The sequence below is a fragment of the Dipteris shenzhenensis genome, chromosome 15 (assembly GCF_047967505.1).
Source record: "Dipteris shenzhenensis isolate YYH24624 ecotype China chromosome 15, Dip_SZ_1.0, whole genome shotgun sequence".
In the NCBI taxonomy this organism is placed as follows: domain Eukaryota; kingdom Viridiplantae; phylum Streptophyta; class Polypodiopsida; order Gleicheniales; family Dipteridaceae; genus Dipteris; species Dipteris shenzhenensis.
Genome location: NC_141610.1, coordinates 25,797,553 through 25,815,962, shown reverse-complemented (window position 1 = coordinate 25,815,962; position 18,410 = coordinate 25,797,553). Strand labels below are relative to the sequence as shown.

General features: G+C 41.8%; 1 protein-coding gene across 1 annotated transcript; it reads left to right on the top strand.

Annotated features, from left to right (window-relative positions):
• The first annotated feature begins 8,708 nt into the window (after positions 1 to 8,708).
• LOC147893598 (Pyridine nucleotide-disulfide oxidoreductase family protein) lies at positions 8,709 to 10,581 on the top strand. The gene has a single exon (XM_087386083.1). The coding sequence runs from the start codon at positions 8,905 to 8,907 to the stop codon at positions 10,450 to 10,452; it is 1,548 nt and encodes a 515-aa protein (XP_087242209.1). The 5' UTR covers positions 8,709 to 8,904; the 3' UTR covers positions 10,453 to 10,581.
• Positions 10,582 to 18,410: the final 7,829 nt, after the last annotated feature.

Below are 18,410 nucleotides of genomic sequence, written 5' to 3'. Positions count from 1 at the left end.
TTACCTTGTGAGTTCTCTGCATGTTCTAGGACTTTTACAGGACCTTAACAAGTCTCTAGGGCTTTTCCTACAAGCTTCTTTACTTGCTAGAGGTCTCGTTCATGACGAGTTGCCTTATTAGTTGGGTTTATATGCACTTTGTTGCTTTGATTAGTCATTGACGGCTAGGACGTTGCTCTGCTGAGGCTACAGTGTAGAATATGCTAATGCTCTCTCACAAACATAAGAATGCCCTCTCACAAACACTAGGGAAAGAAAGAAAGAAGCACTAAGCAGAATAGTAAGGAATAAATAAATATCTCACACACAAAGAAAGACTCAAAATCATGAAGAAGCTCACCCAATCTCTCCAAAAGCACTGCCTCAATGGACAACATAACTAGGCTTTGACACCGTGGGGAAACATGAGTATCTCAGGATATAGAGTGCTTAAACTAGTCTACAGTGGATAAATCCTATGTGCAAACATGATAAAGAGCTAGAATAAAAAGTCATATGATATGATGCATGGTAGGATGCAATTACAAAGATAGCTATACAATCAATTTAAAGCAATTTTTTGGAAAGTAGACTTCAGAGGCTGAAAAATGAGACCCAAAATTTGATTTTATTACAACAATCATTACAAATGTATGCACAAATTTGTCTTGTATACAAAGGGTTTTTTGGGTACACAAGACTTTTGTTGTTTATCTGTTCTAGCAATTGTTCTTAATGCACCTAATCAAGTAGCTTGTGTTACACCTTTGTTGACACAATATCAAATGTGTACTAGAGCCAATACAACTTTGACTTCATGCCATCTCGCAGAAAAATGTACTTGCAAATGTTGCAAATTGCATGTGATGTTTGCATATGGCAAGCCACTGCAAGATTCTCATGTTAGTACAACTTATGGTGTACAGATGTCAATTGAATGGACATCGCCCATAATGCTCAACTAACATACCAAACGTGCATATGCAATGTGCATTCTTTAGACAAAGTACTTCTAACACATGATGATACACACATGATTTTATCCATGCATGACATATGAAACATGCATGAATGTATGAGACAATCCAAGTTATGAATGCACAAATGCATGCATGACATATGAAACATGCATGATGTATCAAATGTTTTAAGTTGGAAACACAGATAGTGGACACATCCCTTAAGATTCGAAAGTGTAGGCTGTCAAAGTGAGGGATCAAGGAGGATCAAAGCAAAACAAGAGAGACATAGGGAAGCAAACACTCAATCTATTGCAATGTGTATTTGAACAATACAAAGATAGGCTTCTTATATAGAGAGAGCCTTTAGAATAGTCAACACATGTGGGATCCTCTCATCCACATTTCTCCTTGTGGATATCCTTGATCCACGTCTCCACATCATGTAGTCCACATCCTAGGGTGGCTACTTTAATTCATTCCTATGCAATACCTTAGCCTCAAAATGTGATCATGGCACCATATCTCAACACCTCCCCTTGGTGCCATGATCCTTTGGCTACTGTAAGGTGGTCAGATGTGAGTTACAAGATCAAATCCTCCCTTGGGTGCTTACATGGCTACTCTCACGTGGTCAGGCTTAATTTACAAACATGTGGGCTAAAGTGGCAAGGCTTTTGCTTCTCAATACATGTTGTTCTTGTCATTCTAGTCATGGCTTGATGATGAGTCCACATAGTTGCCTTACTGGTTCTTCAATCTACAATCTTCTTCCTTGTGTCCCAATTTCTTGCAATGGTGACACTTTGGTTTGTTCTTCAGTTTGTAGTCACTTTGATAGTGGCCATCCTTCCGCAATGGTAACACTTCGTTGATGTTTTAATGAACAATGCTTTTTCTTCATTATTGCTGATGTGTGTTGATGTAGATGTCGATGTCGATGCCTTCAACTCGGTTTCTTTTTCAAGAAGAGAGGATACACATTCCTCAAACTTTGGAGCTCGGAGATTCTTCAAAGTGGTTGTCAGTGCGTTGTACTTTGCATGCATGCTTTTAAGGAGGATTGCAAGTGCATCTTTTTCCCCTACTTTTGCATTTATGCCTTGTAGTTGGGTCATAATGCTTTTGATTTTGTTGACAAATTGTGCCATGGATTCATTGAAGCTCATGTGCAAACCATAGATTTCAATCTTAAGATGAATTTCTTGGTTTTTGGTTTTTGTACCAAACACTGTGTTCAACTCATCCCATGCATCTTTGGCATGATCCTTGGAGTCTATATGATGAATTATGTTTGCAAGCCAATGAGTGATAGTGCTACTTTGTCTTTTTCCTTCCAGGCATCAATTTGTGCAGTGGGTATGTCTTCTTTTATAGTCTTGCAAAGCTTTTGATGCATCAAGAGATACCTCATTTGTGTAGACCAGGTGTGAAATCCTTCCCCAGTGAACTTCTCAACAGTTGGGGTGCGTATTGCCATTGCAAAGGTCTTACCAGTTGAAGATACTATTTGGCAGCTTCTAATTGCTAATAATGATTCTAACTTAACAGGCACGTAGAGCTCGAAAAGATTATCACTTTTTCTTTTTGGAGTGTGCAAATTCTTCCTGGATTAGAAGTTACGGCTTGTCGAAGTTTTATGAAGAAGAGGGGTCCAATTGATGATGTGGTTTAAGGGTTCATATGCTGCATGTAGGATTGTGCTTACAAAGGGACTGTGCATGGGTGGCATTTCTGACTGTGCATGCTGATGTGGCATAACTAACCCTAACTCTAACCATGTGGTGGGTTAAGTTAACCAGACCAGGATTGAGTCTTATCTACCACATGGATGATGACATGGAAATTCCACGTGTCCTAAGGTTGTTAACCTTTGTAGAAAAGCTTTCAAGCTGCAGGGATGCTGCATGATGACGACAGAGATGTGAGCGTCGCTACTGTTTGGAGGCTGCTTTGGCGTTGTTTTGTGGAGGCGTTGTCTGCCCTTGGTCCCTTGCTCACTTGCATTTTGCTCCTCCTAGCTGCAGTTGGAGAGGTCGCCTCACGGGATGGCCTCTGTTGGTGAGTTATGTTGATGGAAGGCTGGTGAAGCACATGAGAGGGGTAGCCGCTCTGTAGGAGCATTGGAGGCCTTTGCTTGAAGCATTATCTGCTGCTACTATTGGAGAGGCGGTCATGGGTAGCCACATTGGTTGGAGACTTGTGGAACTCCACCGGAGCTGCAAGTAGGTCGCTGGTGTAGACATGCTAGAGAACGGCATGGGGTTTGGAGCAACTGACGGGACGTTGGGAGACAGTTGCTGAAGTCATGGCGGTGATTCTTAAAGTCTCCGACTGTGTAATGGAGTATGTTGCAGGATCATTGTTTGTAATTTGCAGCTATTCGGAGAAGGTGCAGAAGGATGCATAGCAAGCAGGAATCATCAAGGAGTTACTTTTATTGATTTAGAGCGATTGCATAGATAGAGCTAAGACAAGGCTAGGAATCTGCTGAAGCTCCTTCGAAATGCTTGGGCCAATACATGCCGGAGTATGGGCGCAGAGGTTACAAGGTTGATGGAGAAGCATTACTCTCTTATAACTCTATTCTCTCTTTTTGACACAAAATAAAGAAGAGTAGACATAAATGAGACTAACGGAAATTTCTAATGAATGGAAATGCATGACAGAAATTTCTCTAGGTAGAAGAGAACTCTCAATCAAAAACTAAAACTAATCTCGTAGAAAACATGATCTCCTAAGGCATGCCTACAACTAATCTAGGAGACTAGACCTACGCTCTGATACCATGTCAAAGTGAGGGATCAAGGTGGATCAAAGCACAACAAGAGAGACATAGGGAAGCAAACACTCAATCTATTGCAATGTGTATTTGAATAATACAAAGATAGGCTTATTATATAGAGAGAGCCTTTAGAATAGTCAACAAGTGGGATCCTCTCATCCACATTTCTCCTTGTGGATATCCTTGATCCACATCTCCACATCATGTAGTCCACATCCTAGGGTGGCTACTTTGATACATTCCTATACCATACCTTAGCCTCTAATTATGTGCTCATGGCACCATATCTCAACACAGGCTACTATCATGTAACATGATCCAAACATCATTTTATATATGCAAATGAAAAAATGACAAAAAAAAGGGATTCTAGGTACCTGTACCTAATAAGTAGTCCCCCCCTGCCTTGTGGGCACAACATGAGAAACAACTCCCTAGCCCAAGCTCTCGGGTGAGCTTAAGATAAGAGAGGAAAATTACCTCTCAAATACAAAGTGTGAGAAATGGCCTTACATGCTTGCCACATAGTAAAGGTAGTATTACTAACATCGCACACAAGATTTGCTACTAGCAATAATAGTAATATTACTAGCAAAAATAGTCTCGTTACTATTGATAATAGTACTATGAAAGTCTATCACCGGTACTTATTGACTTTCATGGCAATAGTAGTCCTTGTACTAGCCGCAATAAATGGGGACATTTATCGTCGTGTTGGCAAGTTTAATCTATATCGATGATATTTCAAATACTTTCGATGATAGTTTGTCAATTTCCAAATTTTTTATACCGAGAACATTTATCCATGTTTGCATCAATCATTGCATGAAAATGAGGGTCACGTACGTAAATCAACAAAAAATGTATGTGACTATGTGGATATGCAATCCTTGCCAGGAAAGTATTGGAATCCATTTGCACATGATATTGAACCATGAACAACACCTATACTGATGCTTTTTGGACACCAAAAGTAGAATAAAAAAGCTGTGATGATGATTTCTTTATTTGTCTTTGCATTTTCTTTTTGTCTTGCCTCTTATAAATAGTGCCCTCCAACTCTCACAAACCATCTCCGGCAACTTGCTTCTCCCTCCCACATAACTTGAAAGGCTCACAAGCTCAAAGCCGCTGAATAGTAGAAATAAGGCACTTTTTTTCAATTTCATTCTAGGCTCTTTCTCTTCTTGTCTCCCTCCCTAGGTACCTATCACTCCTTTCCACCCTCCGTCCCTCTCCCTCTCCCTCTCATCCTCTCAATTTCATTTACTAGTTCAAAATGCACCTTCCCCACTTCTCTCACCTTCCTTTGGTTTGTAGACAATCCCCTTGCCCAAAACTCTCTCTCTCTCTCTCTCTCTCTCTCTCTCTCTCTCTCTCTCTCTGCACCCTCCCCCTCTCACCCTCTCTCTCTCTTCCTCTTCCTCCCCGTTCTCTTACTCTCTCAAGCTCCTTTGGTATTTTGGATTTCCCTCCCCATCTCCATCTCTTTCTTACTTTCCTTTTGTTTTTAGAAATGCAGCGTATCCAAAACCCTCTCCCTCTCCCTCTCAACCTATCTCCCACTCTTTATCCTTTACTTTTTATTTGTATGCCTCCCTAAGAATGAGAGGGAGGGAGAAGGAGAGGGAGAGAGGGTTTTGGGTAAAGGGATTTCTAGGAGGCAGAAGGAAAATGAAAGGGATAGGGTTCTAAGTCAAGAAATTGAGGGTGGGAGGGGCATATGGAGAAGTCAATCCTTCTAATTAGGTTTAGGCCCTTTTCCATCTCCCCCTCTAAATTTCTCTCACTCCCTTTCCTCTCTAAATTTGATCCCTTATATATATCCGTCTCCCTTTCCCACTCCCCTATACCTATACATATCCCACTCCCTTTCTATCTTCCTCTTCATCTCCCCCTTCTAAATTTCCCCTCTCTCCCTCTGTTGCCATGTGCTTCTATATTGTGTCGAATTTTAGGTCTCATTGTTCATATATTATATATTAGTTTCATATTAGATTCTTTGATTAGATGAAGGATGTATTTTGATAGATCCAGACCATATTGGGGCCCCAAGAAGTGCTCCAAAAGCTCAAATGGTGATATTGAGAGAAGGCCAAGAGGGACCTCCAATGTGTACCTGCTAAAGCGAGCTAGAACTTTTTGAGAAATGGAGATGGAGAGGTTCCAAACTACAATGCAATAAGCCATCCTCTCATAATGAAAAGCATTAGTGAGGTGATAAGCCTAGTTATGAGATGCATGCTTGCTAGCATCACACTTTGCAAGTGGGATTTTAGAACTTCACAGAGCACTCCACAACCCCACATTACAAAATTGATGCTAATGGGGAAATAATCCAAGCCAAATATGGAAAGGTAATCTTGAATTTTATGTGTGTCCTCCTCACCAACTAAATTCAAGATAGAGATGGAAAGGCGGTCTTGAACTAGGTGAGTGTCCTCCTCATAACTAAATTCAACTAGGGTGCGGTAGGCTGCCTAAGCGGAATGAATGAAGAGAGTAATCTATAATATGTTGATTACAAATTAACGATGAAGAAAAGATGATAGGCTGGTGTTTGAAAAATACCTGACTATAAACTAAGGTGACAATAGCAGGCCCGACCAAATGGCATATGTGTTTAAGCGTTCCCTTCTTGCGAACACCTCGGCACACAAATAGAAAAAGAAGAAGTTAGAATATGCAAAAGCAAAAGAAAACACAAAACTTGAAATGGAAAACATATATATATATATATATATATATAGATATGTATATATTTTATATAACCACACATAGTGTGGGCGGGGAGCTGGCGCGCTTCCTTCCCCTAATAGTTATAATCCAAGGGAACGGGCCCTTCCCCGTGCGCTGAGGTTGTAATCATCGAGAATATTAGCGCCGAGATTGGGTATTGCAATTATGTAAGAGAATGATATATTACCTAAATCTCAATGAGTGTATCTATATTCCAACTCGAGCATCGACCATATTCTTGTCATGATTTCTTCCATTAAAAAAAGACCAGGTAAAAAAATTGGCTCTACCAAAGAGGACAAATTGCCCATGGTCCACACTGCAAGTACAGTTAAACGCAAAAAAGACTTGTGAATTTCAAGAAGGTTGTTCCCCAATAAGGAATCCTTCTTCATCAAACAAGTTAAGACTGGTATCGGAGGAATCGGAGTCTTCATCAAATGTCGGGTGTGCCAGAGGTTTTTATGGGTCAGACATGTATTCTAAGATCTCTCATTCGCCTGAGATAGAGAAATTACTTCAAGCTTTCCTATGTGGGGCAACTTGCTATAACAAATTGATGTCTTGTTTTCCTATTAAGGTTGTTGGATTGATTGACGGTGGGATCGGGTCTTTGAGGTTTGGCGTGAATTCAAGGTGATGGCTATCAAAATGGGTTAACGATTCCGCTTGGTAGTTGCAAGAACAACATTGTCGAACCCAAGCCAGTTCTTTAGGCCAAAGTGTCAAGAAAAATGCCACAGAGGTTTTAAAAGGGCTACCCCTTGTTTGTGGTTCTTGACAATGTGAAGAAAGCAGAGGATATTTACAATTTCAAAGTGTGCTTTTTGGATTTGTGTGAAGTTTCAACATTCTTTGCCAAAATTTGTTGGATATTTTTGGGAGGCTTTTTATTGGACCTTAAATAGGAGTTGCTAGTGACACAGTTGGGGTGACACAGTTGAATAGTCGACACAAGGCATTTGTTGATGATTGCTTGATTGCATGGCCTAGGGACAAGTCAACACAAGACATTACGATTGATGATTGTGAGTGGTGACCAATGTTTGAGTTTTGATCAGTGCACACCATCACACTGTTGGTTGTCTAACAACATCTAAGGTGGAAGTGTCCAACTTGTGGGAGGGTGACCTATTAATTGTAAAGGAACCAAACTTCATAATCTTAGCATAACTTCCAATGGATAGTATGTTGACTTTTGAGTAATAGACTCTAACCAGGTTTATAATGGCAGCCTTTTCTAGGAATGCTTGCTCTAATATTGTTAGTTGGCCTTCTATGAGGATGGGGTTCTCTTCCATATGTATGTTGCCCTTGAAGATCTGCACTAGGCAACGGAGCTTTGAGATAATTTGAGGAAGCTGAATGGGTAAAGTTGTGGTTTGTGAAGAGGTAAAGTTGTAGTTCGCTGAATGGTGTGCATAGCGTACATGGTGGTTTATTTAACTATAGCTCAATGATGGAGGACAAGACTCTACCCACTCATTGTAAATCGAATCCTTGTTGATGGTGAGCCAAAAAGGAGGATAGTGAAGAATAGAGGGTTGTATTGAGGGAGGAAGAAATACATTTGTAAGGCTGGGTTCAAATTGGGACAACACCGTCATGCCATGTTCAGATGGGACGGCTAGAGATATTGCCAAATACCTGATAGGTTCACGCCAGCCGCGAATGTTTTTAGTGTGTTGTCAGGTGCTCGGGTAGGGCTTGGATAGGTGGTGGTGTGGGCAAGCTTAACATATGCCGGACAAGTTGCCTGTGGAATCAACTTGCTATGATTGCCCGGCTTGAACTTGTGGGATGGAGGAAGAAATATCATTGGAGGATGGCCACCAGCACCAGGGTGCGGACACCACGTAGCTTTATGTCATCATAATGTGATTCGTGCAGCGGTTGGAGGAGATGGAATGGGCCAATCATGTAGCAAATGGAGGAGTTGGCCATGGAGTGGGTGGGCCTGCATGGGCCAGGCACAGATCCTTTGTGTGAGAGAGTGTTCGGGATCGTCGTCCCTCCTATTGTGGGACACCGAGGACGGCAACCCATCACACCAGGTGTGAACGTCCATGGTGGGAAGAGGTGTATGAAAGAAAGAAGGAGATGAAAAGTGTTTGGGAACCTTATCTAGGAAAGGATGTGGAGGAAGGGAGGGCCGTAGGATGGGGGGAGGATGGACGGCCAAGAAAGGAGGAGGGGAAGAGAATGTGAATTTGAATGTGAATGTGAAGGTGAATTTTGAGTCATCTTCTTCCTCCGAACTGTTGTTGGAGTTCGCCATAGCCACCCGTTCCGCCATAGCCAACCTCCCCCAAGCTTACCTCGCAGTCTTTCCCCCTCACACTGTCACTTTGATTGCCTCCTGCATACCCTCCTCCCCCCTCCTCCTCCCTTCCTCCTTTCATGCTTCCTTAGCTTCTTTTGCTTCCCTCCCCAATCTCCACTATGGCTTCTTCCCTCCTCTCCTCCCTCCCCGCTTCCTCCTCTTTCGTTGACCACTCCTCTTCTTCCCCTCGCCCTGACTTCTCCTTGCCCAAATCCAACCCCAATTCTTCCTCCCCTCCTGCCCTCTTGGCTTCTTCCTCCCCTATCAGACGCTTCGAGGGGCTCCGCGCTTCGCCCTTCGCTGCTTCCCCCTACCCGGAGGGCGAGCTTCGCTCGTGGGCGCTCAAAGGCGCCTCCTCAGGCAGAGGGCAGGGGTACCTGCAGCTGGTGGTTGTCGCTGCGAAGAATAGCAGGAAGCTCGAAGGTCGGAAGCTGCGAGTAGCGGTCGTGGGCGGTGGCCCGGCAGGGGGCTGCGCGGCCGAAACGCTTGCCAAAGGGGGGATTGAGACGTTTTTGATCGAGCGAAAGCTTGACAATGCGAAACCATGTGGAGGCGCTATTCCGATTTGCATGGTGGGGGAATTCGACCTTCCCATGGACATCATCGACAGAAGGGTGACTAAGATGAAGATGATTTCTCCGTCCAATGTGGCTGTAGATGTGGGGAAAACCTTGAATGACAAGGAGTACATTGGCATGGTGAGAAGAGAGGTTCTGGACTCGTACCTGAGGGAACGAGCGCAGTCCTTAGGTGCCAACGTGATTAATGGCCTTTTCCTTGGCATGGAGCTTCCGAAAGACAAGGATAGCCCCTATGTGCTGAATTACAATCTGTTTGATGGAACCTCCAAGCTGGGAGTTCCGTGTACCCTGGAGGTTGATGCTGTCATCGGAGCAGATGGTGCCAACAGCAGAGTGGCCAAAGACATTGATGCCGGGGATTACGACTACGCTATCGCCTTCCAGGAGAGGATCAAAATCCCAGACGACAAGATGGCATACTATGAGGACTTAGCTGAAATGTACGTTGGAGATGATGTATCTCCCGATTTCTACGGGTGGGTGTTTCCCAAATGCGACCATGTAGCAGTGGGCACTGGTACTGTGATCAACAAGCCCGCTATCAAGAAGTATCAGACAGCCACACGCAACAGAGCCAAGGACAAGATTGCCGGAGGGAAAATCATCAGAGTGGAAGCCCATCCTATCCCTGAGCACCCGAGGCCAAGGAGAGTGAAAGACCGAGTGGGATTGGTTGGCGATGCGGCTGGCTATGTCACTAAATGCTCCGGTGAGGGCATATACTTTGCAGCCAAGTCTGGTCGCATGTGCGCTGAAGCCATTGTTGCAGGATCCGAGGGGGGCACAAGAATGATAGATGAATCAGATATAAGGGTGTACCTGGAGAAGTGGGACAAGACATACTGGCCGACCTACAAAGTTCTTGACATCCTCCAGAAGCTCTTCTACAGGTCCAATCCTGCCCGAGAGGCTTTCGTTGAGCTTTGTGCCGACGAGTATGTGCAAAAGATGACTTTTGATAGCTATCTCTACAAGACGGTTGTGCCTGGCAACCCCATTGATGATCTAAAGCTTGCAGTGAACACGATCGGCAGCCTCGTGAGAGCCAACGCTCTCAGGAAGGAGATGCGGAAGATTGCGTTGTAATTTCTTACGAATTTTGTATTTTTGGCCACAGCCACCAATATTGTATTTTTGGCCGCGCCTTCTGGTCAGGACTTTGTGGTCGGAAGGCTTATTAGGCCAATTTTTACCATTTCACCCTGTGTTTAACGATATGACTATTGAACGCCACAAACCTCGATGCAATTACTCTTTTTCTCGTAAACTTCAAAGTAGTGGTGATTCTTGCAGTTGATTTTAGTGCGAAAGGAATCTCTTGAGCAATGTATTTGGTGTAATGGAATACTTGAGGCTACTAAAGTTAAAACTGTTCATACTTTTCAAGTATTGTAAGAATCATAGGATCTTTCAATTACTCCTGCTATTCTGTTGTCAAGGCCCATACTATATCTGCTCCTTTGCCTTCCCAACATTTGGAGTTTCGATTCATTTAGCATTCATCGCAGCAGTGAAGATGGGTAGTTTTCAAACAGGGATGTGTATACGTAGATTTGGTGAACAAGGCAATGCTAACAGCACATACTGGAAGGGGGACTTGATAGTTTTCAAACAGTGTTGTGTATATACGTGTATCTGGTGAACAAGGCATTGCTAATAGCCCACACTGGAAGGGGGACTTACACCTGTGAAGATGATCATCATCTGGGCGAAGAAGTGTTTTGAACCTTGATGTCTCTGAGAATTTTTGAAGGCCTGACGCCTTCCATGGTGATCATGCTGCAGCGCTTTGATGCCTCCATGCTGGTCTTTAGAGATTATTCATGATTGTACCTAGAGTTCCATGTCAATACATGTTCACATCAATACTGGTTCTATAAGGTTGATGTTCATCGAAACTATTTGTAATCATTGTTTTGCAAAGCCTGCAGTACTATATGAGACAGTCCAGATGGATCCCAGTTTCTCCTTAACCTTCTGTTGGCGTCTGTAATATCATTCCTCGCTGTGCTTAACCTTCAATTTTAGAGAAAGGGCTTGCAGAAATAATCTGCATGTATGTGTTTGGCTTCAATGTAACCCATCGTTTAGTCTATTTAAAGGGGGTACACCTATCTTTAATCACCAAAAGAGCAGGCTACAAGACCTTTGCTGAGGTGCACAGTATAGCTGCTGCCTCTATTCTGAATTTCTGTTTTGAAGACGTTGAAGTATGCGATTGCTATCAAGTTTTACAGGCCCTGGGTAGGAATCCAAAGCGTTGATGTGGATGTTACAATGAGACATTCACATTTGAGATACCAAGACAACATATATGGCGTCTATTATTTTGAGTTTTTATGTGGTCAAAAGTTGAAAAGGTGGTTTTTTACATGATACCTACAGGTATTAAAGAAATAGAAAGATCACGACTTGATGCTGTAACAAGGTGACCTCGTCAGATTCGTCTCAGAAACACTTTCCACTCACTCTAGATACACTCACATAGAGAGAGCCTCACTGCAGAAACTATATGGCAGATAGAAGGGAAGACTAGAGAGAGCGATAACTCAGATTTCATTCATCCATGAGGTGGGAAAACAGCTCGCAAGACAGCACAAGGCTTCCAGCAAAGGGGCTGGGCACAAAACTGCAATCCAACTGTTGAGAATTCTCCAAAAGATGACTCCACACTCTCTCCAGTCCACATTGCCAGGAAGAAGCTTCAGTGAATGTTCTATATCATGTGGAGAAGTGAGGGGTTATATATAGGCTGAGAACCTCCCTGAAATGGCCAACTGAATACCCGACCCAGTCCGTAAAACCCGACCGGTTGCTGCAGACTTCCACACCTAAAGTGGCCAATCCATGCTGTCCATCTGTCCATTTGCCACGCAGAAGGCTCCTGTCCATTCCTGGGTGTTCTCTCCATGCAACCACTGCTCCAAAACACTACCATCAGCTTCGCAAACCTCTGGTACAGGTAAAACTAACCCCCTGCAGTCCAGTGATACCTTGTCTACCTCATTTTGGGGCTCACAGCTGGGTCAATGACTTATAAGAGATTTTAGGAGGGCCTTTTTATCTGTAGAGTTATGACACCCCCATCATCCAGTGACTTCTAAGAGATTTTAGGAGTACCTTCTTATCTGTAGAGTTATGACACCCCTATCATCCATTGATCTCAGATGTGACAAGGAAACAAGGAAGTCGAATTGAAGGCTGTCATCTTGGCAGCAACCAATCGTCAGGTCCATGCCATCCCAGTGTTATTTGGAAGTATGTAATGCTTGTGGTTATCTGCAAGATGATGACTTTAAACATCTTGAAAACCTGGGGTGCCTTATCATCACTTACTGGGAATCATCATCTGGCAGGCACTATTGAGTTTATGCCCGAGAATTTATGTACGGGAGGCATGTTTGTGTGGCGTGTCACTAGAAGTGCCAACAATTAATGCTTGTGCAATTTTACAAGAAAGTTACTGTAGTACTGTCTGGAATCTCTCCTAATTTGTGAGTGATTGGCTTCATTCTATTCTGACTGAATTGTGGCATTTTCTATTTTGCTCATATTCTGCCTGATGTTTTCTGTAATGCTCTCTTATTTAATTGTCATCATAGTAATAGATCAGTTGCAGTGGATAAGTGAATTGTCCTCGGTTTGTGAGTTTGTTGAACAGTGGCTTCATGCAAGAAAGCTTTTAATAGACCCGTTCCTCGAAGTGAGGAGTTAACCATATACTTTTCAATTCCCAAGGACAAATTTAACCAATCCAAACACGTGCTAGCCAACCATCCTAGGCATGAATGGTTAAAGTTTTTCTTGGAGACTTTGTTATCCCATGGTCATACTGACTCATTTAATTTCATTTGGCAAGTGCTCAAAATAAGGTGACCAGTGAAGAACTATAATGGCACCTGTGAGCCAGTACACAGTGGAGCAAGCTGCAAGGCAGCCACTTTCTCCTTTTTGTAATGGATAGCTGCATTGTTTTCAAAGAATTTAATAGAAAGTACTTTTTTTTGGAAGGAAGAATAGAAATTGGAGCAATTTCATTTTCCAGGACAAGGACAGGTAGGTACTATTATAAATAACAGTTATGATAACTCCAGAAGAATTAGTACAATGACAAAAGACATTTTTTTTCCCACTTAAACTTGTGATCCATATTCTCACTAGTATCTTCCATAGTTGCCAAACATTTGGAAACGTCACGTTTGGAAACGCGTTTCTAAATGTGTTTCCATTCAAAATTTCCCCCACGCGTTTCCATTTAAAACTTTCCCCAGGTGCTTGTTTTACCAAAAATTATATGCCTACTATATAAGTACACATTCCTGGGACCTAAAATGCATGCTTTCATATACTAATGGCACCCATAACACTGAGGAACATAGAGGAAAACATTTCAGCAAATCTAATATGTTCATACGCTCAGAAGTGAGCCCAGAAGGCGTTTTCCAACAAATCATGATGGCGACAGCTCCTTCGACTGTTTTGATAAAAAATAGGGCCAAAAATTGACCTTAGGGCCTTTTGCCCCAAAAACCACTGCCAAAAAAAAGCATTTTTTATTTCCAAACATTTGGCAACGTTTCAAAAAATAAAAAATGCGCTTCATTGCAACTATGGTATCTTCTTGTCATCTTGCTTTCATATTTATATCGCTGCTCCTGCTTTATTCCTTTTGTTTTGACTTTGGGGAGTCTTGATATGCAATCGACCTTCTCAGTTGCAGTGACATCAGAGCAATGGTTTCTCATCCTGTTGCTAAAGAATTTGATATTCAGAGGTAAAGCTCGACTTATCCACTTCTTAAATACCTCAGCGTCCAAGAATGCAGACACTTGTTCTTGCTCTCACAGTTTTTTCAAGCAATGCAAAGCGTTAAGAACTCAGGAATTAAATTCCTTCAGTTGGAAATCGGTGTTTCAGAGACTTGAAAAAATGTTATGTAAAAGCATCTATACAGGGGCTAGAATTCACAAACATGATTTTTGGAAGATAAACTATGGCTCATGTGTGAATATGGGTCATTTGGCAATATTTGGATGTAATTCACCATTTAGTCCAAAGAAGCACCAAATGATTCTCTATTATCAATAGCCAAGTTCTATGCATCTTGTGAAATCAAATGTAGATCTCCCAAGTCATAGTCGTCTGGGAAAAACTCGGATGAGCTCAAAGTATCCTCATTCTCAAACACACATGCAAAAACATATTAGATGTGCTAGCTTCCATGTCCTCTATTTCCCCTGCTTGCATGGGGTGCTCTGCTTCCACATGTTTAGATGCATGGCATTTTTGAGATGCAACTTGAATCACATACCACCAATTATCGTCAATGCAATTCGGTTGAAAAACAACTTGAGAGTTATAGAGAACAATCCATAATTAATGTTCATGGCTCACATAGTCATATTGCTTGCATAGAACAAATGCATCCATATGATGGAACGTGCTTACTTGTTTACAATTGATAGGTCAAGAATGTGTGTGTAAGATCATCCCAATATTTTGTTGGGCTAATGGCAAAAAAACATGCATATCTTTCCTCAATGTAGCATGTGCCCCTCTACACACAACCTTGGACCAATTGACATTAAAGATGAATATTGTCAAAAACTCATTTGGAGAATGTATTGTATGATTCCAATATAATCCATCTCTCTTGAAATGATATTTGTATCCCTGGCACTAGCTTTGTTGCCTTGTGAAACTTTTGCATGACTCTATGATTGAATGTATTGCGCTTAATATCAATATTCTCTACTCGAAAGTGACTCCTGCCATCCTCTATGCGCAAGCGGAATGCTACGCTTTCCGTACGGCCTAAACTACCATGTGACCACGTTACATTGAATGAATGATAGAAATGATCAAACAAATTAGTACTTCATTAATAGTGAATACTTATAAGTAATGTAGAAAATAAAGATGCAAAAGGAAGGCACATAAAAGTAGTACTATGCTTACAAACCTGGAGACCACAACCCTATGCAGACTTTCTTTCTCTATATGTTACTTCCTCCTCACTTTGCTTGGCTGCCCTGAGAGCTTCTTCCAACCATTTGGTGGTGCATTTGGTGGGCATTGAAGATAACTCTTGAGGATGAGACCATCCCCCTTTCCTTTGCTTGAAACTCCTCCTATTGTCCCCTCATTATCTTCCCGGGGGATTCACTCTTCATGAAAGGGGGACGTCACCTGCGTGCATGAACTTTAAGAAAACCCCCTATTTAAGATCCATGTAGGATGATAAAACACCCCTATTTAAGCATATAAGATACCACCAAAATTCTATTATGTCCCCCCTTTCCTTAAATCTACATTCTTTCTCAAGCATTTAGATCACACAATAAGAAAATTTAGATTGCTTTCCCTATGACTATTTAAAACCATACACAAAACCAAACTTGTTTGGACTGGTTATCCAAGATAGCCTATACTATGTCCCCCCCTCTTAAATATGGCATGGCCACCCTAACTTAAATTCAATATTGGGAAAAAATAAAAGGCCCCCCACCCCTAATGTATAAGCTTATGCCTCATTTAAAAAAACCCCCCTATTGTACACTCACGTGATATCATAAGTTTCCTCTTGTGAATCCCCCGGGATTATCTTTTTGCATCCTCACATCTTCCAATCCATTTCTCCATTTCTCCACAATTGTAAAAGCAAAAGGTGTTGTCTATTGTCCCAAATCAGAGGAATTAAGATGCAACTATACTATGCTACCATTTGCTCTTACTTTTTTCCTTACATACTTTTTCAAAACCTTTATGAATATTTCTAAGAAAAGCATCCATTGACTATGCACAATCCCTATGTAAGCAACTTCATCCACTAGGTGCATAGTTAAATGCAATTGCATGTCCGCAACACTTGTTTGCCTTCTTAATCTAACCTCAAGCTTTAGTGGCGTTGATCCTCAATGGAAGACTTTTTAATTCTCTCGTGGATATCCACCTGCATTCAAAAGAAATGGATTACCTAATGATGCAGGTGGGAAATCGGGGGTACATATGAATGCTATAGTCAATATCAACAATTATGAGGCCAACATAATGCAAATGCAAGAAAAAGCATGAAATAAAATGTTGAAACCGACTCACGGACTTAGCTGGCCTCCACATTGGGAAATCCTTAAAGAGATGGTCCACTCCACACCCAGAGCACAATGGTGGTGGTGTATTAGAAGCTGGTGCACATTTGATAGACTGATTACATTGTCCCTTATATGGACACTCATTAGCTTGGTGGGACCCTTGACAGGTGTGGCATTGAATGGGTGGTGTTGGTCAAGTTATTCCTATCTCCCATAGTTTGAGAAATCGGTGCCAATTGGTAGACCAGTATAAACTGGTCATCTTGCATAACATAGTGACTTATAATGCTAGACCGATTGCATCATCACCATACTGGAAATAGTCATCTCCACTAAAGGTAGGCTTGGGGTCGTCCCAATCACGAGGTAGTTCCTCCCCCAACACTTGATTGTTGGAATATTTTGAGCCCTAAAGTGGCCTTGATTGGCTGATGTGGCTTCTTGTATTGCCAACTCTACCTGATTGGATGGATTAGGTGGTGCAAGCAATGTTAGTTGTTTCTTTGTTGATACATGGGTTGAGGAATCACCCTAGGATAATGACATTGGGATATGTCATGATTTCGTAACAAACACAATGGGCACAATAGAGTGTTGGACTTGCCCTAAGATGAGGGCACTCATTAGTGGGATGGCTTTTGATGCAGATTCCACACCATACATTATCTCTTTTTGAAAACAAATGGGATTGTTGGGACACTACTACACACGGATCCTATTGCGACGTTTACGTACCGACGTTTAGCGCCCGCTTAGCGTTAATCGTCGGTATGAAAAGCGGGTTTCCTAAATCGTCACTATATAGCGACTGTTGCTAAAAGTCGCTATATAGCGACTTTTAAAAGTCGCTATATAGCGACACTGATACAAAATATTATAGCGACGTTTTTACAGAGAGGTCTTTTTTTTTAAATAGGCCTTAAAAGTTAGTTTTTTCTAATGACAAAATTTTTTAAATTTTCATACATGTTTGAGCTCATAGAGAATAAAAAAATGAGAGCATGTACATCAAGCCTTTGAAGCTCATATATTCATGTCCAAGTTTGAGATGAGAAAAATCAAATAAGAGCATTTACATCAACTGTTTCATCTTGAGCCAAGTCTAAGGCGCCAAGCAAGTCTATCTCCAACTCTATACCGAGTTGATCTCCTATACCATCATCGTACTCTAGCATCGTACGTTCACCTAAAAGTATTTGATCATCTTCTTCAATAAAGCTTAAGTGTGGTGATTGATCTTGATGATTGTTGTCTTCTTCGTCAATATCGTGATCTCCATCCTCCTCCCATGCGATGTCATTATGCGCATCTTCCTCTTGGCTCATATGGTGATCTACATCTTTTTCACTAGATTCATCAATTGGATCCGGCATTGGTAGTGGCATCTCCATATCCACATCTCGATCTTCAAAAATTTGCTTACTTCGTGGTGCAACTTGGATCACGTACCACCATCTTGGATCAGAACGATCTGAATGAAAAACCACCTATATTGAAGATGGGTGCCAAGTGTCGTCAATTATATATATGAAATTATGCTCAAGTACATGTATCAATGGACTTTAAAAACGAAAGCTTCGACTAATTAAATCATTAGTATGCACCTGCTCACAGTGCTTGGGAAGAACAAAAGTATCACTTTCATTGGTCCAATGTTTGGTGGAGTCTATTGCAAAGAGACCGCTACTATCTTTTCTCACTGTTGCATGGGGACCGTTGTAAGTAGTTCTAAACCATTTTACATCAAGAATGAAAATAGTAAATCGTCTGAAATCAATTTCATAGATGTCGCGTATGGTTCCACAATAATCCAACTGTGAGGAGAGAAGATTGGTATCTGAAGCACTTGCTTGGCTATCTTGTGTGAAGTTAGCCATGACTCCACAATCATACGTGACTCTCTTTAAATCGATGCGTTCCATGCGAAAATGTCGTCCATATGACCATAATGCA